General features: G+C 37.9%; 1 protein-coding gene across 2 annotated transcripts in view; it reads right to left on the minus strand.

Annotated features, from left to right (window-relative positions):
• NUBPL (NUBP iron-sulfur cluster assembly factor, mitochondrial) overlaps nt 1-27,050 on the minus strand; it is a 251,132-nt gene that overhangs the window by 24,723 nt on the left and 199,359 nt on the right. For both annotated transcript variants that reach the window (XM_037161628.2, XM_037161627.2), the window contains exon 8: nt 4,678-4,763. In XM_037161628.2, the coding sequence (XP_037017523.1) occupies nt 4,678-4,763 (86 nt within the window). The remainder of the gene's footprint in view (nt 1-4,677; nt 4,764-27,050) is intronic.

The following is a 27,050-nucleotide window of genomic DNA, read 5'->3' on the forward strand; positions in this document are numbered from 1 at the left end:
GTTAAGAGATGATTAAGACATTCTACATTCTTTAAAAATTTTTGCTATTCATAGGGCAAATAATTAAAACACAGTGGTGAAAAAAGAGCTGTCCAATAAAGGTACAGGACAATGTAAAAAAACCACCTTGGAGGGATTATGCATTTCTGATGATTTTCGTTCCCTCACCACTTCAGCCCCACATATCCATGACCAACCACGTGGGTCTTCTCAGGATCCAGGATGGCTCCAGCTCTGAAACTTAAACTCCAGCATCAACTTTCTGATCACAAACAACTCTTACAGTTCTGAACTAATCCTGTACGAGTCCTATGAGCCTTATGCAGCCTAAGGTCCTTCCGCTGGAGTAATTCCTCATGCTATTTCCTTGCTGACATCCTAAACTTTTACCCTTCAGGGGCACCCACTTAGCAACAGCCTAACCTGGACTCAGTGGCCATCCATCCCTCTTCCCCACTGTTACTTTCCATAAGGATTCTCTGTCCCACTTTCTGTCCTCCAGTCTAGAAAAGACTGTCAGAACTATTATGAGATTATTTGCTTTTTTATTCACAGAGCAGTATTAGATGCTGCTGATAAGTGAAAATAACTTAAGGACTGAAAGTTACATTTGCTGACTTTGGCAACAGAGGTCACTGAGATTCCCAACTAGCAAAGTGCTTGTGGGACCTGCCCCACAGCCACAGTTGCCTCAAGTGACAGCACCAGTTGAAAATGGCCTCTTGATAATTTACCAGGGAAAATAACAAACAGCTCTTGCTTCTGCTCTTTTGAAACTTTTCCCTCACAGATTTCCTGATGCTTGTGAGTGAGTCAGACATAAGCCTCCACCCTTATCTTAAAGAATGAGCAGTGAAGCATTCACTTATACGCTGATAGCAAGTCTGTCATCCTGACCTTGAAGTGGCAGTAACAGACCACTGGCCCCGTCATTTAATTTCTGCCCAAAGGATTATGGATTACTTGGTCTCATAATTTTTGGTAGATAACCCTCTTTCTAACTCTCTGCTGATTTATATTTTAAAATCCCATATAAGTAACATTATTTAGCTATCAGAGGGCATTACTTGTATCAGTTTATCTTGGAGGGCATAATAGGAAGTCACATTGCTCAAACTAAATGCTTCACTGAGACAGTTTTCTGTCCTAGGTGGGCATTTGGTTACTGTTGCTTTATAATTTTTCAAAGCTCCAACTCACAATATTGAACACTACCTTGGGGGCTTTATCATTCATTTATTCACATACAAAAGCTGTGCCTGAAACACTTTCTGACCACAATGTTAGCCCTGCTAGTGAGAACACCTAAAAGAACACCCTCAGATCACCTAAAAGGTAAGCAGACAGACATCATCCTTATCAGGCTCCTCAATTTTTCTAAGAGCGTGTTGACCCAATCTAGAGCTCCACCCATGGCTTGTAAGTGCAGACAGCTCTGTACTAATTGGCAAGTGAGGAGAGGCAACTGTCAAAGAGGATCATCTCAACTCTACTATTGTACTATTTGATATTTCTCAGAAACTCTCCTGAGAGAAACACACTTATGAAAGCTTCCCTGAGAGTCTATTCATTCTACCACATCCCTGGACCTTATGCCATATCACTGAATAATTTAACAAAACAAAGACAAAGTGAACATACAGTTGGGTGGGCGGGGAGGGAGAGGAGAGAAAATTATGAAACCCCTGAAGTTAATCCACGGGCTGAAGTCTAAAAGGCTGTGCTCTATATACCCTAAAATCTGTCTCTGAATTAAGTAAGGCCAGTAGACGGCCACGTAGATGAAAGCATCACGTTGACTTTGTTTTGCAATGCTGATTATACACTGTCCACTGGCTTTTGTGAGGCACACTAGGAGGAAGAATCTCTATTTATGATAAAGAAGGCGATGAGATTGTGTTTATAGCTACAGGATTTCTTTTTTTCTGGGAATCCAGGGGAGGGGTCTACCTCTCTAGTCTCAGCTCTGCTTCTCTTGAGCATCAACCTCTTTTTTAACCTCATGGAAATGGACAGTTATTATAATACTCTCATCTTTCTTTCCCCGTGGCTGCTAAAAATGAATGGCCTACTTCTAGCATATATTTAAGTCCCTTAATGACATGTGATTTGTTTATAGATTTCACTTCTGACTCCAGTTGATTTAATTATCCTTTGCCTTATTTTTATTCTATCATTTTTAACTTGTTCTCCCTTACCATGTTGTATAGAAAATCCTTTGATACCTTTTACAAGATGGTGAGCTACAAGTGAGTTAAAATCGTAGGAAACAGAAGGAAGGCAGACATCTTTCTACCTGTGTTCCCACTGGTTATCTATTCAGGTATATCCACCTAAATAATTTCCTAAAATACCCTTGTTGTTTATTTGGTTTTTGGAGGGGGTGGTCAATAAGAATGCAAGTATTTGAGAGAGGTAGCACTTATTCAGAAAACTCATACTGGAAGGATATTTTAAAATATTTCTTTTTAAACATTTTCATTTATTGGTTTGAGAGAGAAAAGAATGGGGGGAGGGAGACAGAGAAAGAGAGAGAGAGACATCAATTTGCTGTTCCACTTATTTATGCATTCATCAGTTGCTTCTTGTATGCGGCCTGATGGGAGACTGAACCCACAACCTTGGCATATCTGGACGATGCTCTAGCCATCTGAGCTACCCAACCAGGGCTAGAATTCTTCTTGATTAATATAATGTATATATGGAGATTTCCGCCCAGAGGGAGGCGTAGGCAGAAGCACTGCACCTTCTCGCACAACTAGGTTTAAAAACGACAAAGTTTTAGCAACAAAAATGCAGGCAAACCACAGAAAATTGAACTACATGGAAGTATGACAACAACAAACCCTTCAGCCAAACTGGTAAGAGGGGCAGAGCCAGCAGCAGAGTGGGGTTGGGCTGGAAAGATCCACCAGACTGACCCGGGCCCAGGCATGCGACCCAGGTGCACCAGCAGCCTTGGGTGGATCCCAGGTGTGGAGAAGTGGGCAGACCCACTGAGGGCTGATCTCAGTCACACATTAGCGCGCAGATAAACTGGTGAAGGAGCTAGCAGTGAGAAGAACTGTGCAGGCCCAGAGGCAGGAAGTGGCAGAGGGAACCGCCATTGTCACTCTCTGACTCTGCTCCCACATACAGCGTCACAAACCAGCAACCTGGGTGGCCCCGCCCTGGTGAACAACTAAGGCTCCACTCCTCATACGTAACAGGCACAAACAGATCAAAACATGGCTCAGGAACAACTCAGAGCCCCAGAACTGATAAATCTAAGCGATGAAGAAATAACCAAACTTTCAGATGCATGGTTCAAAACTGGTGATCAGGATGCTCACAGAACTGGTTGATTTTAGTCACAAATTAGAGGAATATATGAAGGCTAAACTAATTGAAATCAATGGAAATACACAGGAAACCAAGAATAATGGAAAGGAAACTGGGACTCAAATCAATGGAATGGACCAGAAGGAGAAAAAAAAGGACCAAACAGAAAAGAATGAAGAAACAAGAATTCAAAAAAATGAGGAGAGGCTTAGGAACCTCCAGGACACCTTTAAACGTTCCAACATCCGAATTATAGGGGTGCCAGAAGGGGAAGAGGAATAGCAACAAGTGGAAAACTTATTTGAACAAATAATAAAGGAGAACTTCTCCAATCTGGCAAAGGAAATAGACTGCCAGGAAATCCAGGAAGCTCAGAGAGTCCCAAAGAAGTTGGACCCAAGAAGGAACACAACAAGGCACATCATCATTATATTAGCCAAGATTAAAATGAAGGAGAGAATTCTAGAAGCAGCAAGAGATAAGGGGACAGTCACTTACAAAGGAGTTCCCATCAGGCTGTCAGCTGATTTCTCAAAAGAGACCTTACAGGCAAGAAGGGGCTGGAAAGAAGTATTCCAAGTCATGAAAACCAAAGACCTACAACCAAGATTGATATCTATCCAGCAAAGCTTTCATTTAGAATGGAAGGACAGATAAGGTGCTTCTCAGATAAGATCAAATTCAAGGAGTTCATCATCACCAAGCCCTTATTATATGGAATGTTAAAGGGACTTACCTAAGAAAAAGAAGATAAAAAAGGTGAACAGTGAAAGGACAGCAAACTCACAGTTATTAACAACCACACCTAAAACAAAAGCAAACTAAGAAGACAGCTAGATCAGGAGCAGAACCATAGAAATGAAGATCACATGGAGGGTTAGCAACAGGGGAATGGGAGAAGGAGAAGGGGGGAGAAGGTACAGAAAATAAGTAGCACAGATGGTAGGTAGAAAATAGGGGAGAGGGCAAGAATAGTATGGGAAATATAGAATCTAAACTTGAGACACGTGGTCATAAACTAAAGGGGGAGGATGGTGGGAGAGGGGGTGTGCAGGGTGGAGGGAAATGAAGGGGGAAATAGAACAACTGTAATGGCATAATTAATAAAATATATTTAAAAAAAAGAAAAAGCAAAAAATAAAAAATATATATATAATATATATATATATATATATATATATATATATATATATTGCCCCTAAATGTATGTTTTTAAAGTAACCATAAGATGAAGTAGGGTTTTCATATAGACTTCTGCACAGAACTAAATTAAAACTGGGATTGTATTTCTCAATGACTTGCTTCTTCAGTTAGAAGTGTCTTATATTTTTGCAACAGTGAGGCATAAATGCTTACAGGCACATGGACTTTTCGAAACATCTCAGCACCCTTGTGTGCATCCATCAGTGCAATGTCTTGAGGTGTGGAGACAATCACAGCACCTAACCAAAAGAAAACAAAATAGTGTTATTGCTTAATTATTTATGGAAAAATTACTTCCAAAATTATATTGCTTACATACTAAAAAAGTCTACTGCAGTAACTTTATGTAATTTGTATAAATTTTGCATATAGGAATGGGAAAGTTGAGGAAATGTCTATCTTGCTCTTGTCTATATTTGACTCCTCACTTCTAATATTACAACTGACTGACCCATGATCCACGATCACAGATATGTCATCAGAGCCTTCACCCCATTCAGACAACACACTGTTTGGAAGATGTACATCCTGGCTTACCTTCAATAAGCTAGTCGTCTACTTAGGAAGACAAAAAAATCAAGGATTATAACACAATACGCTAAGCATTACAACAGAGTTAGCCTAAGGTGTTATGGAGTTCTAAAGGAGAAATAAAAATAATTGCGATCCAAAATGGCAGAGGAGTAAGTGGCAGCTACACTAACCTCCTCCCACGACCAATCTGGAATTACAACTAAATTGTAGAGAAATCACTGAAATTACAACTAAATTGTACAGAGTTGTACTGAATGACCAGCTGAACACTAACTGGACGGAAGCCTCACAACCAAGGACAGACAAAAGAAAACACTTCATCTCAATGAGACTGGTAGGCAGTGTCACTGGCATGAGAGGGATAGCTGGGCTCCTACAGGAAGCGGCTGAAGTTCTGGAAGGATATTTCAGTGGCCAGAGGCTTCCCCCTGAGAAGTAAGGGGTCTAATCTGGGCTCCCCAGCTGATATTACCAGGGCTGGCAAGGAACCCAGATAACATCCAGCTGTGAAAAGTATCATGGTTTCTATCTGCCAGGGAAAGATGGCTGGGGACATAGAGAACCTGTTAAAGGGCCAATGCACAAAATTTCCTTTCCAGATACTTACCCTGGGCTCAGTCAGAGGGAGGGCAGAGTAGACTAGAGACACTTGAGGAGAGTCTGGGGTATGTGGCTCTGGGGAGAGAACTGAAGGAACAGCCACCAGGATCCCTGTGCTGAGTCATTTCCCCATAACGACAGGAGCCACCTTTCTCAGGCAGACAATTCCTCTCGAATGGCAATAGCTGGAGGGGAAGCAATAGCCCCACCCACAGAACTACTGTGCCCCACTGTGTGTTGCTTAAGCCAGGCTGCTGATCACAACTTGATTAGATTAGCAATTGATCAATTTCAACAGCTGATTAGGTTAGCAACTAAGGTGAAAAATGAAAAGAAGCAGCCAAAATGAGAAGAAAAAAAACAGACCCCAAATGAACAAGAGAATTCTCCAGAAGAAAAACTAGACAAAATGGAGGCAAGCAATTTATCAGATGGAGTTTAGAGTAATGATTATAAGGATACTCAACAGCATAAAAAAGACATGGAAATCATAAAAGAGTCAGAAATTAAAATCGCAATATCTGAAAAAATAATACACTGAAAAGAGTAAACAGTAGGTTAGATGAAACAGAGGACCAAATCACTGATTTGGAAAACAAGGTAGAATAAAACATCCAGGCAGAGCAGCAAAGAGAAAAAGGAATTTAAAAGACTGAGGAGAGCTTAAGAAACATTTCAGACAACATGAAACATAACAGCATCTGCATCACGGGAATACCAGAAGGAGAAGAGAGTGAGCAAGGGATCGAGGACCTATTGAAGAAACAATGACCAAAAACTTCCCTAATCTGGTGAAGGAAAAAGACACACAAGTCCAGGAAGCTCAGAGAATCCCAAACAAGTTGGACCCAAAGAGGCCTACACTGAGATACAACATAATTAAAATGACAAGGCTTAAAGACAAGGAGAGAATCCTAAAATCTGCAAGAGAAAAGGAGAGAGTCATTTATAAGGGAGCACCAATTAAATTGGAATCTGATTACTCAACAGAATCATTTCAGGCCAGAAGGGAGTGGCATGAAATATTCAAGGTGATGAAAAGCAAGGACCTACAACTAAGGCTACTTTACCCAGAAAGGCTATCATTTGAAATGGAAGGAGAAAAGAGTTTCCCAGACATGAAAAAGCTAAAGGAGTTTGTTAACACAAAACCTGTAGTGCAACAAAAGTCAAAGAAGAGAAAGAAAAAAACAAAAGTCTATCAATAAAATGGCATTTAATACATATCTATCAATATTCACTTTAAATGTAAATGGCTTACACGCTCCAACCCTAAGACAGAGAGTAGCTGAATAGATAAGAAAACAAGACCCATATATATACTGCCTCCAAGAGACTCACCTTAGATCGAAAAATATACACAGAATAAAAGCAAAGAGATAGAAAAAGATATTTCATGTAAATGGAAAGGAAAAGAAAGCTGGAGTAGCAGTACTTAAATCTGAAAAAAAAAATAGACTTTAAAACCAAGGCTAAAGTAAAAGACAAAAGATGCTACATAATGATAAAGGGAACAATGCAACAAGAGTAAACATTTATGAGTAACACTAGGAAACATTTATGCATATAACATAGGAGCAGCTAATATTGGAAGCAAACCTTGATGACATAAAAGTAGAGAGCAACAGAAATACAGTCATAAGAGAGGATTTCCACAGCTCTTTGACTTTAATGGATCAATCTTATAGATAGAAAATCAACAAGGAGACAATGGCCTTAAACAACAGTAGGTCAAATGGATATAATCGATATCTTTAGAGCATTTCACCCCAAAGCAGCAGAATATACATACTTTTCAAGTGTACATGGAATGTTTTCTAGGATAGACCACATGTTTGGACAGAGAACAAGTCACAACAAACTTAGGAAGACTGAAATCATATCAAGCATCTTCACTGACCACAATGCTGTGAAATTAGAAATCAATCACAAGAGGAACACTGAAAAACACTCAAAAACATGGAAGCTGAATAACGTTATTAAAAAAATGAATGGGTCGACAACAAGATCAAGGAATAAATCAAAAGATGCCTTGAAGCAAATGAAAATGAGGATAAAACAATCCTAAACCTGTGGGACATTGGGAAAGCAATGCTAAGAGGGAAATCTATATAGCATTCAGGCTTATTTAAACACACACACACACACAAAAGAAAAAGCTCAAATAAACAATCTATCTTCACACTTAAAGGAACCTGAAAAAGAACAACAAATGAAGCACAAAGTGAGAAGAAAGGAAATAATTAAGATCAGAGCAGAAATAAATGAAATAGAGTCTAAAAAAATGGCACAAAAGAGCAACAAATCCAAGAGCTGGTTCTTTAAATAGATAAACAAGATTGATAAACCCTTAATTAGACTCATCAAGAAAGGAAGAAAGAAAGAGAGAAGACCTAGATAAACAAAATCAGAAATGAAAGAGGAGAAATATCAACTGATACCAAAGACATACAAAGGATTTTAAGAAAATATTATGAACAACGATATGCTAACAAACTGGACAACCTGGACAAAATGGATAAATTCCTAGACACATATAATCTTCCAAAAGTATATCAGGAAGAAACATGAAACTTGAAGAAACAGATTATACCTGGTGAAGATTATGCCTAGTGAAATGGAAGCAGTAATCAAAAAAGTCCAATAAACAAAAGCCCTGGATCAGATGGCTTCTAGGCAAACTTTACCAAACATTCCTAGAAGAACTAACAACTCTCCTTCTCAAACTAGTTCATAAAATTCAAGTGAAGGAAAGGCTCCCAAACTCAGTTTATGAGGCCAATTATGTTACCCTAATTCCAAAACCAGATAAAGACACTACAAAGGAAGAAAATTATAGGCCAATAACCCTGATGAACAAAGACCCTAAATTCCTCAATAAAATATTAGCAAACTGAAAACAGCAATGCATCAAAAAGATCATATACCATGATCAAGTGGATTCATTCCAGGAATGCAAGGTTGGTACAATATTTGCAAATCAATAAACATGATTCACCATATGAATAAAATGAAGGATAAAAAATACATATTCATATCAATAGATACAGAAAAAGCATTTAATAAAATCCAGCACCCATTTTAATACAGAAACTGACAGTAAAATGGCATTAGAGGGAACAGACCTAAACACAAAAGAGGCCATTTTTGACAAACCGGCTGCCAGCATCATACTACATGGACAAAAACTATAAGCATTCCCCTTGTGATCAGGAAGAAGACAGAGATGTCTACTTTTACCTCTCTTATTCAACATAGCAGTGGAAGTTCTTGCTACAGCAACCAGACAAGAAGAAGAAATAAAGGCATCCATATTGGAAAGGGAGAAGTAAAACTGTCATTATTTGCAGATGACATGATATGGTACATAGAAAATGCCAATGATTCCACCAAGAAACTACTAGAACTGATAAATGAATTCAGCAAAGTAGCAGGATACAAAATTAATATCCAGAAATCAGTTGCATTTTTATAGGCCACACAACCAACCAACAGAAAGAGATTAAGGAAACAATCCATTCACAATTGCTACAAAAAAGAATAAAATACCTAGAAATAAATTTAACCAAAGATGTAAAAGACCTGTATTCAAAAAATTATGACACACTGAAAAGACATTAAAGAAAATACAAATAAGTGGAAGCACATACCATGTTCATGGATAGAATTAACATCATTAAAATGTCCATGCTACCCAAATCAATCTGTAGATTCTATGCAATTCCTATCAAGATTCCAATGACATATTGCAAAAAACTAGAACAAATGTTTCAAAATTTATATGGAACCACAAAAGGTCCTGCATAGCTACAGTGATCCTGAAAAAGAACAAAGTTGGAAGAATCCCACTACCTAATGTGAAACTATACTATAACACTATAGTAATCAAAACAGCATGTTACTGGCATAAAAACAGACGCATAAGTCAAACAGAATAGACAGACAAGAAATAAACCTATCCCTTTATATTCAATTAGTATTTTACAGAGGAAGCAAGCAGGCTTGCTTCCACATACAGCAGGCTAATGATAGTTTATTCAATAAATGGTGTTGAGAAAATTGGACAGATAAGTGCAGAAAAGTGAAACTAGACCACTTTCTTATACCACACACAAGAATAAATTCAAAATGGATCAAAGACTTAAATGCTAGACCCAAAACCATAAAAACTCTCAAAGAAAACAAAGGAATATAATTTTGGACACTGCTCACAGCAATTTTTTTTATCGGATATTTCTCCCCAGGAAAGAGAAAGAAAAGAAAAAATAAACAAATGGGACTACATTAAACTAAAAACCTTTTTTTTAAAAATTTTTTTTATTGATTATGCTGTTACACTTGTTCTATTCCCCCTTTATTCCCTTCCACCCTACCCCCCATCCCCACCATCACCCCCCCTTTAGTTTATGACCATGTGTCTCAAGTCCTTTAGATTCTATATTTCCCATGCTATTCTTGCCCCCCCATCTATTTTCTATCTACTGTCTATGCTACTTATTTTCTGTACCTTCTCCCCCCTTCTCCTCCTCCCACTCCTCTGTTGCTAACCCTCCTTGAGATCTTCATTTCTATGTTTCCACTCCTGATCTAGCTGTCCTTTTAGTTTGCTTTTGTTTTAGGTGTGGTTGTTAATAACTGTGAGTTTGTTGTCCTTTCACTGTTCATGTTTCTTTAACTTCTTTTTTCTTAGATAAGTCTCTTTAACGTTTCATATAATAAGGGCTTGGTGATGATGAACTCCTTGAATTTGATCTTATCTGAGAAGCACCTTATCTGTCCTTCCATTCTAAATGAAAGTTTTGCTGGATAGAGCAATCTTGGTTGTAGGTCTTTAGATTTCATGACTTGGAATACCTCTTTCCAGCCCCTTCTTGCCTGTAAGGTCTCTTTTGAGAAATCTGCTGACAGTCTGATGGGGACTCCTTTGTAGGTGACTGTCCCCTTAGCTCTTGCTGCTTCTAGAATTCTCTCCTTCATTTTAATCTTGGCTAATGTAATGATGATGTGCCTTGGTGTGTTCCTTCTTGGGTCCAACTTCTTTGGGACTCTCTGAGCTTCCTGGATTTCCTGGCAGTCTATTTCCTTTGCCAGATTGGGGAAATTCTCCTTTATTATTTGTTCAAATAAGTTTTCCACTGGTGGCTGTGCCTTTCCCCCTTCTGGTACCCCTATAATTCGGATGTTGGAGCGTTTAAAGATGTCCTGGAGGTTCCTAAGACTCTCCTCATTTCTTTGAATTCTTGCTTCTTGACTCTTTTCTGTTTGGCCATTATTTGCTTTCTTCTGGTCCACTCCATTGATTTGAGTCCCAGTTTCCTTTTCATTGCTATTGGTGTCCTGTGCAATTCCATTCATTTCAATTAGTTTCGCCTTCATATATTTGTCTAATTTGTGGCTATAATCAACCAGTTCTGTGAGGATCCTGATCACCAATTTTTTAAACTGTGCGTCTGTGAGTTTTGCTATTTCTTCATCGCTTAGATTTATTTCTGGGGCTCTGAGATCCTCCTGCGCCATTCTTGGTCTGTTCGGGCCCTTTAAGTGTGAGAAGCGGCGGCTTGGATTTCCAGGTCGCTGGGTTGTGACGCTGTATGTGGGGACGTGGCCAGAGCGAGGAAATGGCGACCCCCTCTGCCGCTTCTCACAGCTGGGTGCGGAGGAGCAGTGCCTTAGGTGGTTCACCTGGGCCGGGCCACTCAGAGTCGCTGGGTTATGACGCTGTATGTGGAGGTGGGGTCAGAGCAGGGAAATGGCGGTGCCCTCCACTGCCACTTGCCGTGGGGACCTGCCGGCCCGGTCCAACCGCCCACTCCCTCGCCTGTCCACCCTCGCACAAATGCGCGACCTCAGTCAACATGCAGCCCCGGGCCCGGCTGTCTCCCCCGAGGTCGCTCGCCTGGTTGCTCGCTGGGTCGCTCACTAGGTCTGACCCTGCACCTGGATTCCGCGGGCCTGAGTGTGTCTGGCCGAGTCCTCCTGTGCAACCCTGCTCCGCCAGCCGCTGGTTTCGCCCCTTACCAGTCAGGCTGAAGAATTTGTTGTTAACGGACTTCCGAAAAGTTCAATTTTCCGTGTTCTGGCTGTGTTTTCTGTTGCTAATATTTAGTTGTCTCTAATCTTGGTTGTGGGAGAAGGCACGGCACATCCACCTATGCCTCCATCTTGGCGGAAGTCTAAACTAAAAAGCTTTTGCACAGCAAAGGGAATCATCAACAAAATTTTAAAAACCCACAGTATGGGAGAACATATTCACCAATACATCTGATAAGGGGTTAATATCCAAAATTTATAAATAATTTACAAAAAACTAAACAACCCAATTAAAAAAATGGGCAAAGGACCTGAATAGACACTTCTTCAAAGAGGGCATACAGATGGCCGATAGACACATAAAAAGATGCTCTACATCATTAATCATCAGAGAAATGCAAATTAAAACCACAATGAGATGTCATCTCACACCTGTCAGAATGGCTGTCATCAGTAAAACAAGTGCTGGCGTGAGTGTGGAGAAAAGGGAACACTTTTGCAATGTTTTGGGGAATGTAGTCTGGTACAGCCACTGTGGAAAGCAGTATGGAGATGCCTCAAAAAATTAAAAAATGGATTTGCCTTTAGACCCAGCTATCCCATTTATGGGACTATGTCTGAAGGAACCCAAAACACTAAATTGAAAGAACATAAGCACTCCTATGTCCACTGCAGTATTATTTACAATTGCGAAGATATGGAAGCAGCCCAAGTGTCCATCAGTAGATGAGTGGATAAAACAACTATGGAACATTTTCACAATGGAATACTGCTTGGCTATAGAAAAGGGAGTAAATTTTACCCTTTGCAACAGTATGAGTAGACCTGGAGTACATTATGCCAAGTGAAATAAGCCAGTCAGAGAAAGAGAAATACCACATGATTTCACTCATATGTGGAATCTAATGAACAAACTGAACTAACAAGGAAAATGGGGACTGACTCATAGATGGAGAGCAGATGACAGCTAGTGTGAGTGGGGGAGATGAGCAAGGGGAGGGATTGAGGAAAAAGGACTCATGGACATGGATAACTGTGGTTATTATGGGAACAGGCATGTATGAGAGGACTAAATGGTCATGGAAATACAATAAAGTTTAAATTAAAAAAAGGGAAAAATAAAAGAAGAAAGTAATTCAATCTAGGGAAGAGGAGAGGGAAGGTGATAATGAATAGGGTGAGGAAACAGGAGATAAAGAGGCACAATAGAAAAAGTGTCCCAAAAGAGAAGATTCTGCTCAGTGCTAAATTTGTTACTACAGAAAACTCACCAGTGTGAAACACACCGTGGAGAGTAGTTTGGTGGGGGCAAAACTATATGCTGAGCAAAATTTCAGATGCAATATAGTGGTGGCCTGAACTAAGCTAGCACTGAAAGTAGGTGAAGATGGAGGCCTTCCTGGGTCTCCGCTATCGCCCTGCAGAAATCAGATGATTCTATGATACAGTGTTTTGAGAGAAAGTGCAATTTTTTTCTTTAAGCAGAAACACCCAGAGGCCTGGCTATGATTTGCAGAATCTGAATTGCTTAAAGTTTGTGGTTTCCTCAAGATAGTAGGTTTCCATTGGTCCTAAAAAATAATTAGCAGAAACATTCTGGGTAGCTCACTTGGGTAACCATCACCTTCTCACTAAATCCACACTGCCACGACATTTCAGAGCCCCAAACCATCAGAACATCTCCAAGTGGCAGCCGTACCTTGCCACAGCTAATGAAACAGGTAGGATTAACAATAAAAAACCAAGTGCACCAAGTGAAAGTCAAACGAGGAAATTTTCTGTCTGAGGGGATATTTTAAAGAGATCAGGGTAGAGAGAAGTGGCAGCAGAACCAAGTTATCACAAAGCAGGTGGCAATACAGCATGTCACACTCAGAAGAACTGTGCAATGGCCACAAATTCATCTTGCAATCAGCATTTTCCTTTCAGTAAAAACGTCATCTTTGACATTACACTAATACTATTAATTTGAATTTTATTGGTTTTGTAAGTTTTATTTGTAACTTTTTGATTTTTTAAAATTATATAACAGCTAAAAGCTTAAGGAATTTATGTGTGTACACCTATACAAATAGTCTTAGAATAAAAATAGGTCAATATGGAGCAGATTATTTTTCCTTCAGAAGGAAGGTCTATCAATACTTAATTTAGAGAAACACTAGCATTGAAATTCAAACATACTCAAAATTCACATTTTTATTCCATAGCCAACTATGTATGTGACTAGGGCGAGAAACTGAGATTCAGTTTCTTTATCTACAAAATGGCACAGTAATACTTACGTCACAATGGTGATATCACACCATTATTATCTTTATTATCGTTAACAATAATACATTTTACCAGTTGCTGAGAAGGTCATTTTCGCATTTGCCATCAGGCAGCTCATCCTGCCTCTAAAACTCCCTGTGGATCACTGCATCCTTGTATTTTGATTTGTTCTGCCTTCATAGTTCTTTCCACTCTTTTAAAGATGGATGGAAATCACTTTCAGCAAAAATTATACTCAAGTCTACTCTACGCATCCAATATATTTCCACAATTCACCATATTCTACATTCTTTTACCAATCTATCATAGTGTTTTTTCAAATCCAAGCATTTAGAAGGAATCTAATTCCAACTCTACCTCCATCTAGCTGTGTGACTAATCTTGGACAAGTACTCAGAACCTCTCCGGGTCTCAGTTTCCTTAGCTATAAAACCAATGCAAGGCATACACAGTCTCCAAGGTCTCAGCTGGCTCTCTGTCCATTTGACTTAGCATTCCTTTTTAACTACTGTTTCTGAAGTAATCCCTATCGAACCTGACAGCCTCGGTAAACTTGTTTAAGTGAATTATGAAATGAACCTCCTCCAAGAATTTTGGCCCCTCAATCTCAGAGCCATTCTCTTTACCTGTAAATGAAACCTCCTTGACTATTTCCTCCAAATTCTCTTATTAACTACTAGTATGTAGGGAGTTTTCTACTGTATTTAGCTTTTATACAATATAAACACCTTATTGTTTTAAATAGCCTTTGTCTGCTATTCATATTACTACTACACAATATAGTTTCATAACCACTTAATCCTTATTTAATCAAACAAAATTTATGACACAATGACTTGCACAAAACAAAGAATTAGCAATTTAAACAATGTTCCTATACTTTCAAATCATGTATCCTGGGCTATCGTGGCATGAACTCTTAGTAACTTGAACCAGGAGTTAAGAGTTCTACATTCTGGTTTTTTTGACTATGCCAATGTACTATATAATCTTGAATAGCTCATTAAATCTCAATACATCTCAATTAAGTCTTCTATATAACAAACCTATTTCCATTGGTCCTATGTAAAGAGCTATCCCATTAAAAATATGTAAAAGTGTTATAAAAATATTCAGTGACATTATTTTGATTGGAATTAAAGTGGCTTGGTTTTCTCTATAGTACTTAACTCTAACACTCTAACACAGTACTTAACTCTAACACAGTAGGCACCCATGCCATCTGAGTTTCTTTGTTGAGTAATCTCAATAGTACCATTCATACATCAATTAATGACAACTTTGTGACAAGGACAATGATCATCTTCCATGTCTCATCAAATGCTCACAAAATATGTAAACATTCCATTGGAACTACCAGCCTAATTCATAGAAGATTTTGGGGGTATGATTTTTTCCCTGAAATACATGTTAACTAAGTGTTTGATCACAGTACAATTAGTATTTAGAAACCATTCTGAGAAAAAATTTTCTAGACTTTTTCTTAAAGAACAAAAATGTAATTCTCTCACACATAAATCACTACCTCTTTGGTTGTATCAAATTTTAATACATCATATAAGTAACAATTCCAGACTGCCCCTATGACCTTTAAAATTTATAAGGAAATAAAGCAAAAAAAAAAAAAAAGGCCACAAAATCTTCAGTAAATTTAATGATTAATCAATCTGTGAATCACGACCCAGATTTTTAAATGTTAAGAAAATTAAATTAATTTTTCTTGTTAATATATCTCTTAACTTAATATATGGTCTCTGAGTATGACATTTCACTTTATCTTTATGGTTCTTGGCTTTCCGATGTACACATTTTTTCTCAGGGATCATGGAACATGAACAAATATACATGAACCAATATGAACTAGTTTAGATTCTTCCCCTCTGCACCATCCCTGATGATGTCACTTGTTTTGTATGGAGGGTTTGTTAGAAAGATTATGTTCCCTCTACTGACCATGAAGAATGTCAACAGCAACAAAGAGAATGTTTACTTTGCAATAAATTAGATTATTTTGTGGGGGAAAAGCATAGTATCATAAAATACTTATCTCAAGGTGAATTTCTTTTCTAAAAAATATATTTATTGATTTATATGCTATTACAATCATCACAATTTTGCCCCCTTTGCCCCCTCGACTGGATACACCCATTCCCCCCAGCAATCCCCGCCTTAGTTCATGTCCATGGGTTGTGCCTATAAGTTCTTTGCCCTCTCTGTTTTCTATACTATTCTTAACACCCCCTATTTTGTACCTAGAAATTATATTTCTTAATCCCTGCACCTTCCTCCCATTATCCCCCTTCCCCATCCCACCTGATAACCCTCCAAACAATCTCCATATCTATGATTCTGTTCCTGTTGTTTGCTTAGTTTGTTTCTTTAGATTCAGTTGTTGAGAGCTGTGAATTTGTTGCCATTTTAATGTTCATAGTTTTGATCTTCTGGTTCTTAAATAAGTCGCTTTAACGTTTCATATAATAAGGGCTTGGTGATGATGAACTCCTTGAACCTGACCTTATCTGGGAAGCACTTTATCTGCCCTTCCATTCTAAATGATAGCTTTGCTGGATAGAGCAATCTTGGATGTAGATCCTTGCTTTTCATCACTTTGAATACTGCTTGCCAGTCCCTTTGTAGAAACTTTTGTCTTCAAAGTTTCTTCTAAGAAATCAGCTATCAGTCTTATGGGAACTCCTTTGTAGGTAACTCTTCTTTTCTCTTGCTGCTTTTAAGATTCTCTCTTTATCTTTAACCTTTGGCATTTTAATTATGATGTGTCTTGGTATGGTCCTCTTCAGGTCCATCTTGTTTGGGACTCTCAGTGCTTCCTGGACTTGTGTGTCTATTTCCTTCACCAAATTAGAAAAGTTTTCTTTCACTTTTTCAAATAAGTTTTCAATTTCTTGCTCTTCCTCCTTTCCTTCTGGCATCCTTCTATGATGCCTTCTCCTTCTATGATTTGGATGTTGGCACGTTTGGCAATGTCCCAGAGGCACCTTATACTATTCTTGTTCTTTTTTTAAAATTCTTTTTTCTTCTTTCTTTTCTGATTGAATGCTTACTTCTTATGTTTCAAATCGTTGATGTGAATCCTGGCCTCATCTCCTCCACTGTTGGTTCCCTATAGATTATTCATTATTTCACTTAGTCTAACCTTCATTTCTTCCTGGGTCTTTTTTTGTTTTGTTTTTTAGAGAGAGGGGAAGGAAGGGAGAGAGAGAGGGAGAGAAACACCAGTGTGTGGTTGCCTCTCATATGGCTCCCACTGGGGTCCTGGCCCGAAACCCAGGCATGTGTCGTGACTGGGAATCAAACCAACAACCCTTTGGTTTGCAGCCCAAGCTCAGTCCACTGAGCTACACCAGCCAGGGCTTCCTGGATCTTTTTTATTTTTATTTTTGCCATACTCAATGCATTCTTTGAGCATCCTGATCACCAGTGTTTTGAACTCTGCATCTGATAGGTTGGTTATCTCTTGTTTCATTTAGTTCTTTTTCTAGGGTTTTGTTCTGTTCCTTTATTTGGACCATTTTTTTTTCTCCTCAATTTGGCAGCCTCCCTGTGTTTGTTTCTGTGTACTAGGTACAGCTACTCTGAGTATCCATCTTAGTACTGTGGCCTGTTGTACAAAAGGCACCATAACTTGTGTGGGGGCAAAGCCTTGGCTAATCACCAGCTCGGTGTAACCCACTTCACCACTTTATGGCTATGTATGAGGGGGAGGGCTCAGATAGGGAACAATGCTACTGCTTGGCTTCTGGAGGTTTGCCCAGCACTCACTCTTTGCAACTGATGCCCTTTCAGCTATTGCCTGGTGGTGAATCCCAGAGGGGGTAGGTCTGCATATTTTTTAAGTCTGTGTGGATCCTTTAAGCAGAGTCTCCTAAAAATCCAGTAGTTTCTTTTGCAACCCCAATCCCCACTAGTTTTTACAACCAGGAATTATGGCAATTTATCTTCCTGACAATGGAACCCTCAACTCCGTGGTCTGACCCATGGCTGGGATGCTTGCTTCTAAAGTATCCCTTCCAATTTCTATCCATCACACATGAATGGGGGACCACCCATTCTGCTGCCACCACCTATCTGCACCACACTGCAACTCCACACCTTTCTGCCCATCTCCAAGTGTGCCACACCTACTTGTCTAGATGAAGGTGGCTTCTTTAAATCCTTGGTAGTTGGACTACCATACAGCTCAATTTTCTTATGGTTCTCAGTGTTATTTGTTTTGAGGTCTACTTGTAAGTCTTCCAGTGGTTGTGCAAAAAGGTGAAGAATGTTTACCTGTGCCTCCATCATGACTGCAAGTACCACTCAAGGTGAATTTCCTAGGTCCAAATGATTATATAGTATTGTTTAAATGCTATTTCCAAAGTTGTAGTTTTTAAAGTCTTTTAATCAGCTGAGATTTACTATAAAAGGTTAATTTACTAAAAAAGGATTCTGGCAAATATGTAAACATCCTAAAATGTAATTATCTAGAATACTGCCTTTAATTGCTATTTCTCTTTTGACTAATAAGAGTAAAATCTATTTGTAACTGGATATCTGGATTTGGGTAGTAGTTCAAAGTTAGTTAAACATTTAAAATAGAATATTCCAGATGTCAGGATGATCATAATTACACCAGTGTGCAACTACTCAACTATGCCATTCTAAGTCTCCAGGGCACAAACTGCATCTAATTCCCGTGCTTGACTGAGAAACTTCAGTACTGGAACCTAATAAATGTGTACAACAAAAACTGCTTGTAATCATATGTGGACAAGTAATTTTATGTCTTACAACTCTTGAATAAGTCAAAGTAAAGTCAACTAAGATTTAAAAGAACAAATTACTGCTATATAGCTGATGTTCACAGTTCTATAATACTTAGTACTCCTGAATCTCCTTGATTTATTTAAAAACAGTTGCAGTCAAAGAAAATAATCATTCAACTTCTGTTAGCTTAAAATAAATAATAACAAATATACAATTGTTTACTAAGTAGATTGGCTTTGGTATATTTTTAGCTCTCCCATTTTTCTCTTGTCAAATCCCCAAATTTCCTGAATTAGAAACATTATTTCCTACAAGATCAAGAAATGTCCACTAATATTAGTAACAGATTAAGTAAAATGTGATTAAAAAGGAAAACTCACTTCTAATGTACCCACAGACTATTTCAACAGGAAATATACCTAATTATTTCATGAATCACTGTTTTGGACTCTGTGCTCCATTCCAACAGGGTAGAAAATTGACTGTAGTCACAAAGGAGATATGCTTTTATTAATATAAAGACGAAGTATTATTTTGCTCACTTTAGAAATGAATTTTGTTACAGGAAATTATGTCTATTGCTGCCAAAAAGAATGAATAAAACACAATAACCAGTGGAAACCACAGTACTTCAAAGTCATTGGTGAGAAAGGACAAGTGTACTGTGGAACTTTAAGAATTCAATTTCATCAAAGGAATCTGGATGTATGCCTGTTATTTAGGGACAAAGATTGGCTCTTCAATAATTGAGTCGACAGGTAATGAGCTTACAATCACCTCACCTTAATGATGCTAACAATGAGTTCACCAGGGCTGTGCAGCCTGCCCTTCACTGAGGAACCACTGGAGAAAAGGGAGAATTTCGGAGGTTTCGAAGAGCTTGAGCTGGAACCAAACAGCTCTCTCATGCTCACACTAGCTCTCTTCTCTCTCTTCTTTCTCTTTCTCTTCTCTCTCACGAATTCTCATCCTTCCCCACACTTCTAATGTTCCCAGTAAGGTTAAGGTAAAATTCTCGCTCCTTTCCAGTATTCCATCCATCTTCACGTGGGTAAGTAAACACCACAGGAAGCCTACCCGTTGTGCACACATGTCTCTACAACTCAGAAAGCTCTTTTGCTTGGATTTAATATTTTGCAGTTTAAATTCTTTTAGATGTACAGAGTTCAGCCTGCCCGTGCTCACAGTGAGCCACCCCTGGAGGCTGCTTAATAACTGAACACACCCCTTTTTATATACATTCTTTCTCTAATGCAAACTCCAGAGAGGAAAACTGCTTCTCCCTGATTACTTAACCACCTAACTTTATTTAAACAGGTATATTTCAGGAAATAGAGACTGAAACTTTATATGGAAGAGCTTTGCTACATTTCCAAACACTGTCATATTTAAGATGTGAAGACATTCTCAGAGCTACACTTCAGGTTCTAATCAAATATCTAACATCTGTGGCCATGCACATCATGGGACTTGTATTTTTTCTATTTGTAAATATTTACTGGATTGAAAAGTAGTTTTTAATAGGAATCTGACTGCCATTATGCTATTCATTGAACTGTAAGACATTAAGGAATTTTAGCTGTAGGTCATATCATGAAGTGCCTGGAAATTCTTAAAAGACAAAACTGAATGAACTATCTCAGAAACCTCCTATCCAAACAAAGGCTAAGATAGCCAAGAAATTCAAACATCAGATAAGCTGGACTAGACAGTGACTGTGAACACTGACTATATATATGAGTCATTCGGGAAAGCTTTTTAAATCCTGGGCCTTTAATTCTCAGACGATTTCTTTGAACAGTTAACTAATACAGTATAAATTCTATCTGTACTACTGGGTTGGCCAAAAAGTCCATTACCATTTTTACCATAAAACAAAAAACACATTTTTCATTTTCACCAATAACTTTATTGATGTGAATATTCTGACTATGTCAGCTATCTCCCACTCTTGGCTTCTAGTGGTAGAGGCCAGTGGTGCTGCTAAACATCTTCCAATGCATAAGACAGCCTCACAGCAAAGAGTTATTTGGCCAAAGCGTCAATAGTACCAAGAAACTTTGCAAACCACTTTTGACACATTCGATCAGTCACAGCACCTTCTCTATACACTGAACAAATATTCTTTTTGCATTTCAGTTGCAGTTTCACCTTTCTTGAAATAATAAAGCATAGTATGTTGAAAATGTTGCCTATTTCCTTCCATCTTAAATATTAAAATGGCTGTACAAAAATTCACCAATTTTGGTTTTTTAAACAAATGCACTCTGATATGACAGCTGTCACAACACAACCTAACTAAATTGTTCTGAATGAAGTTAAAGACAACTAAGCACTACTAGAGCCATCATATGGAATAAACATATGGACTTTTTGGCCAAACCAATATATGTTTGACCTAAATATAAGAGCCCTGAAAAGTTTATTTCTTCTTAAATTGCATTTAGAAACATTGTTGTTCATTAACCAATGTTATTGTACTTAATTGTATAATTTGAATTCCAATGTAATAAGGACTAAAGTTCCACAATGAATACCAAAAGTGCCCTACAAGATAAAACCCTGGAATTCAGTTTCTAGTCTTTATCACTTGGCTACAATTTATGGGACAACAATAAAAATTTATTTTGTACATAATTTCTATAATATTATGAATAAAATAATAACTCTCCTCTACATCATGCTATTCTTGCCAAATACTCATTACTTATAACTCTACTCAACATTTGCACAGAAATATAGTGTACCTGAAAGAAGTCTTAAATCGTCTCTTTTAAAGTTTCATTCTGCAACTTGAAAGCATAACTGAAGATTTAATATCTTTAAAATCTGCAAAATTATAAGACACATAGCACTAAAATCCAAAGTAGTCAGGTATTTTTTCTTTTTGACTTTTTAATGGTTTTCCAAAAAATTCATATTGGATAGCTTTAAAGAATTAGTCTTTGAATTTAGAAACAATTAGGAAAGAAAAAACAGTTATCTGTGAAAAAAAAATATTTTATTTACTTTACCTAAGTGAAACTACTATGTTTCTTCCGTTTTAAAGAGTAAATACCAGATAAGCAAGGAAATTATTTCAAGTGATGGCTTGTGGTCATTCACTTATCTAACAACAGCAGTAATATCTCTCATCCTTTGAACTCCACTCAGGTTTCATATTATAAAAACAGTTCAAATTGGCAAAGAGTATTACCATAAAAGAGATAACTGATTAGGATCCGCAAAATGTTGATAGAGGGGAAAATACCAATGTGGACCTGTATAGCTTTTCCTCAAGAATCTCTGATAAGTGAACAGGAATTCAGTTGCTGTAGCAATAGGCCCAATTGCTACAAGCAATGTGTCTTTAAACAATCACTGAAATATTAAGGTGGCTTAATTTAAAATTCCTACTCCATCTCATTTAAATGAATGAGGGGCAAAGAGGCCTCTGGCTTTCTTCCCATCTATAGGGTCCAGACAGGAAGGGCATCGCCTCATTTTCATAGTGTAACACCTGCTACATTATGAAATGTCTGCTAATGCAGCTTGTCTTGAGCCCATAGATACTTAGCATGTTATGTAGCTGATGACTCTGATATAGATATAGCAGCTTCTCCCTCTCTAGGAGGAAGATATCAAAACAGGAAGCATATGAGGATGATCTGGCTGTTTTCTGTGCTATTTCTGCCTTTTCCCTGGAAGAGAGAGAGGAGCAAGAATGGGCTCTGATGGCTCCCCTCTCAACTGCTCAGTCCTTGCCCTGCTATTATAAGAATAATGTCCAAAAAAGTCATTCCTGCATCAATCTTTACTTAATAAAGTGAAAGGGAGCTTTTTTCATGAATCTATCCTATCAAAATAAACTATCCACTATTCCCCACTATCCAAAATATACTTATATCATTGCTTACCCACAATATAAATATTCTGTTCACAAATTTGATGACAGTACAATTTTGCCTTGTGATTGTATGGGTTTTCATTAATTTGATTGTACCACTACTATCTCTATTAGCTTGCAAATTTAGAGGCAGAAATATTTGCTTAGTGGGTGGGAAGGGGACGAAAAAAGAAAAATATTTGCCTTGTGTTTCATCTCTTCCAAGCCACTAATACACAATTATAATGAGGACCATGAAGAAGAGACACCCTTCTGGGTATTTCCCATATAATAACCGCATTAGACTTCCTTTCCTCCCCAAGCTCTGCTTCATCCTCTACCTTCTTTGTCCCCATCAGTGCCTGGGTAGCTGACCTCTGTGGACTGTACCATCAGTTTCCTTACCCTCTGGCTTCCTGAAGGGATCTGCCACTAGGAGGTATTGGCAAAATATGAGACTGTGGGAGGTAAAAAGGTTGGAGTATTATTACCTACCTCACACACTGCTTCTCCATGCCTTGCAGAAGTTCTGGCCTCACCTGAGTTCCTCTGTGGCTACAGATCCCAAGAGGCAACCTCTCTTCCATGGCTCCAGCAGTTGCCAGGCTGCACTGACACAGTTCATTCCCTTGCCCCTTTAGGAAGAGGGACAGTGGCTATTTCCTACTAACATTAGTCTCTGGGCACTTGACCATCTCTTGTCAGCTTCATTAATGCTGCCCACACCTCTGTAACAGGTCCCTTCATTAATTAAACTCTGTTCTGTTAATTCTTATCAAGGTGTGTCATCTGACCCTGACTGATACAGTATCTTAATATAAACAACTTACTAAAACTCTCCAGTCTCTCAAAAAAGAAAATATGTTTCATGCGAAGCATAAACTCTTTGCTGAATTCCAACAGTTAAAATCAAATTAAAATAGTCTTCAGGTAGTCATACAGAGGAACCTCAGTTGGAGCAAAGGAAGAAAAGAATACTTTAGGTAACATCTATTAGAGTTCAAATACTAGCACGGTGTATATATTTTCAAAAATTTCAAAGAACTTCAAATAAATATTAGTCCTCTTCTATTATCCAGTAATTCCTAAGAGTTCATCACAATGCATTTTTTAAAAACCCAGATGTCAACCCTAGACTCTATCCAATTCAGTATATGGCAACAGTTTATGAGCTAAACAAATAAACAAAAAAAAAGCAAGCAAAAATTCAGCAAACTGTATCACCAAAAAATATATACAATAAAAGTAGTAAAAAAATAATAAAACAAAACCAGCATTGATATCTCTGCCTTTTCCCCTTGACAAGTTCAACAAGACAAGAGCAAATCCAAAAACTATAACTGGTTATTTCCCATCCTCTATCCTGCCTCCTTCCCCTCTAACAATTATTACAACTACTAAGTAGTTGTAATAAGTAATGACTCAGCAGTCCCTGTAAGCTCAAATGTAAATCACTAGCCACTAATGTGCTGTCAACACATTTATCAGTGTTGTTGTCACACAACACTTTAATACAAGTAAGAGGATGACTTTTTCCCTTTGACGTTTCTTCTTATAATGAGCCTGTCGTCCAGACTGTGAAAGAAAATGGAACACATACAAAAGTTGCTAATTAGCATTCAGAAAGAGGATCTTTTTTGCTTGTACAGATCTGTCTCCATGAATTTTCCAAAAGGATGTCTCTTTCCAAGTACAAAACATTTAAATTCATTCTCAACATGGCATGGAGAAATGAAAAATTGATATAAAGGCTCGCTCTAATTCATAACATTTCACCCCCCAAAAAAACTCTTTTAAAGTATTCAAGCATTTTCTAAAAAAAATGCCATATATTTACATGCAGCTTTTAAATTCATTCTCTCATTTGATCCTTATAAGTCTGTGGGATAGTCGGGTGTTCTACAGGTCAGGCAGGATAAAAAGTTAGAAAGGCAGGTAGTATCTGACTAAACATCCTTGCAAGTAAAAAAGAGAATCTCTTATTCTCTTACAGTGGAGAAATGCTAGTGATTCTCACTAGTAATTTAATACAGAGCCTGCATGAAACCAATAGCAAGTGCTAACATGCATAAATATCTCAGAAACAAAAATAACATTAATACTAAAAGATATCAATTCACTGCAAGAATATTATATATAGCACAGGGAAAATAATAGCATAAATAAATACAAATGGAAATGTATTTTTCTCTCAAAGGGAGAATGACATGAAAATGCATGTTTTTAAATAAATGCTTTCTTTAACTACATATGATAAAAATTCCTGAGTAAAAGCAGCCGGGGTCAGAGATCACAGGAATGGTTAGCAGGACAGTTAAGAAAGGTAAGAAGAGACAAATCTGTTCACATAACAGTGAGAATTAGTCAATTGGCCTTGTCATTCATTCAACCAATATCAACTGCATAACTCATTGTCCAAAGTACTCTAAGAAATTCTACGATCAGTAAGTAAAAAATCTTGCATTCAAGCAGCTTACAGCCTAGTTGGGAAGATAATACACACACACAGATAAAACATTCATTAATTCAACATTTCCTGAGTGGTTACAGGAAGGCACTGAGTTTGGCACTGTGAGAAATACAAAAACAAATGAACTTGGTGCTCCAGGGAGTGACAGTCTGGTACAGAAGATAACAGAGTTTTGCAGGTTATGAATGGTGAACATGAGGAGGTCCAAATAAAATGCTATTAGAATTCCAAAAAGGGAGGAGTGATTCCTAACTGAGGGGGTTGGACAAGATGACAAAGAGTAGATACTCAAAATAAAATGTATGCTGGACTTGGGTACCCACTGACTGGGAAGGAAAGACATTCTAAGTGAGGGTCAAATGCATGTAAAGACAAAGACTTTGGCAAGTAAAGGGAAGAGAGAGGGAGCAGTGAGTACATAAAGTTTGGGGGGAAATATTGTGGGAAGGATGGAGAAGTCAAGTCCAGGGAGTTCAAATGGGAGTCTAAAAAACTTAGGTGGTTGATGATATATGGGGCATAGGAAAAGGTAGCACACAGAGTATAAAGAATTCTAAATTAAATGATAAAAAGAAAGGAAAGTCAGGTTCATAATTACAGAGTAGATCATTCTCTTAGGCCTATAAAGGCAGGCATGATTCTCAAAGGTTGTTCTAGACTACATAAATTGATAAAGGCATAATTCAAACAAGGCCAGAAACTCATTGGTTGGTAACCTTGCCTCTAAGTCCTGGGAACTAACTCAATTTTAGTATTTTCTTAGATATGTCAGCTGTGAAATGACACAGGCCTGAATAAAACCAAACCTCAGGAATAAAGCCTTTAACACATGCACACAAGGACACAGTCACATGCACCCCCTACCAACTCCCCTTCACATCCTTTCTGCTAGGATACTTTTATTTTTTGCTATTTCTCCTAGTTACAAAGTTAATATATGTTTTACCATAGACAATCTAGTCTTTTCATCAATATTAATTTTAATACTGACATGAAATTTTTTTTTACAACAGCTGCAATTCCATACTGAGAGCCAGTGTGCCTGGAAACAAGCCAAATGTCCAAGACCAGTATGATCAGCCCAAAGATAATATTGGCCTTTCCAAGAATCATTTGGGGCTCTACTCCTAAATGTCAAAGGAGATTGTTTATGGACTGCCTCCAGACCTCTCGAATGTATGAGTTAAAGAGGCCCAAAGTAATCTCTTAATAAAAAAAAGGAAAAAAAAGGAAAAGACGGGAAACCCTGAATATAGTAAACCCTGATGTAGACAGTTGGTTGTATACTCATCATATAAAGATGCACAGGTTTAGGCATATTCATAGATAAATTTATTTTTATCAGAGATTACCTAGATTACAGTAATTGCAACCTAAATGGCTTTGAATGGACTAGAACTCAGAAAACCAGTGAGTCAGTGCTTATAGCACTTTTTGAATTTGTTTAGTAGGTCTTTTGGTTCTCACGAAACCAATTAAATAGTTGGATTTTGTATAAGGGTAGTTTGATGTAGAGGTTAAGAACATGAAGTATAAACTCAATCAGAACTGATATGAACCTCAGCTACAACTGACTGCAACTGTGTGAGCTTGGGAGAGTCACTGAATCTTTCAAAGATTTAAGAAAATAGAGAAAGACTTGTGATAATTAAAAAATTAATACATGGTTGCCCTGTTGGTGTGGCTCAGTGGACTGAGTGCCAGCTTATGAACCAAAGGGTCTCCAGTTTGATTCTCAGACGGGGCACATGCCTGGGTTGAAGGCCAGGTCCTCAGTAGGGGCTGCATGAGAGACAACCACACATTGATGTTTCTCTCCCTCTCTTTCTCCCTTCCTTCCCCTCTGTCTAAAAATAAAATAAATAAAATCTTTACAATAAGTAAATAAAAATTAATATATGGAAGGCTATCATTAAATGGAAGTTTATTAATAATAAACAATCATCACCAATTTATAGAGAAATTTACTATCCTTAAAGAATTAGTGCTATT

This window comes from Artibeus jamaicensis, unplaced genomic scaffold, assembly GCF_021234435.1.
Source record: "Artibeus jamaicensis isolate MK-2021 breed Jamaican fruit bat unplaced genomic scaffold, CSHL_Jam_final contig_588, whole genome shotgun sequence".
Taxonomy (NCBI): domain Eukaryota; kingdom Metazoa; phylum Chordata; class Mammalia; order Chiroptera; family Phyllostomidae; genus Artibeus; species Artibeus jamaicensis.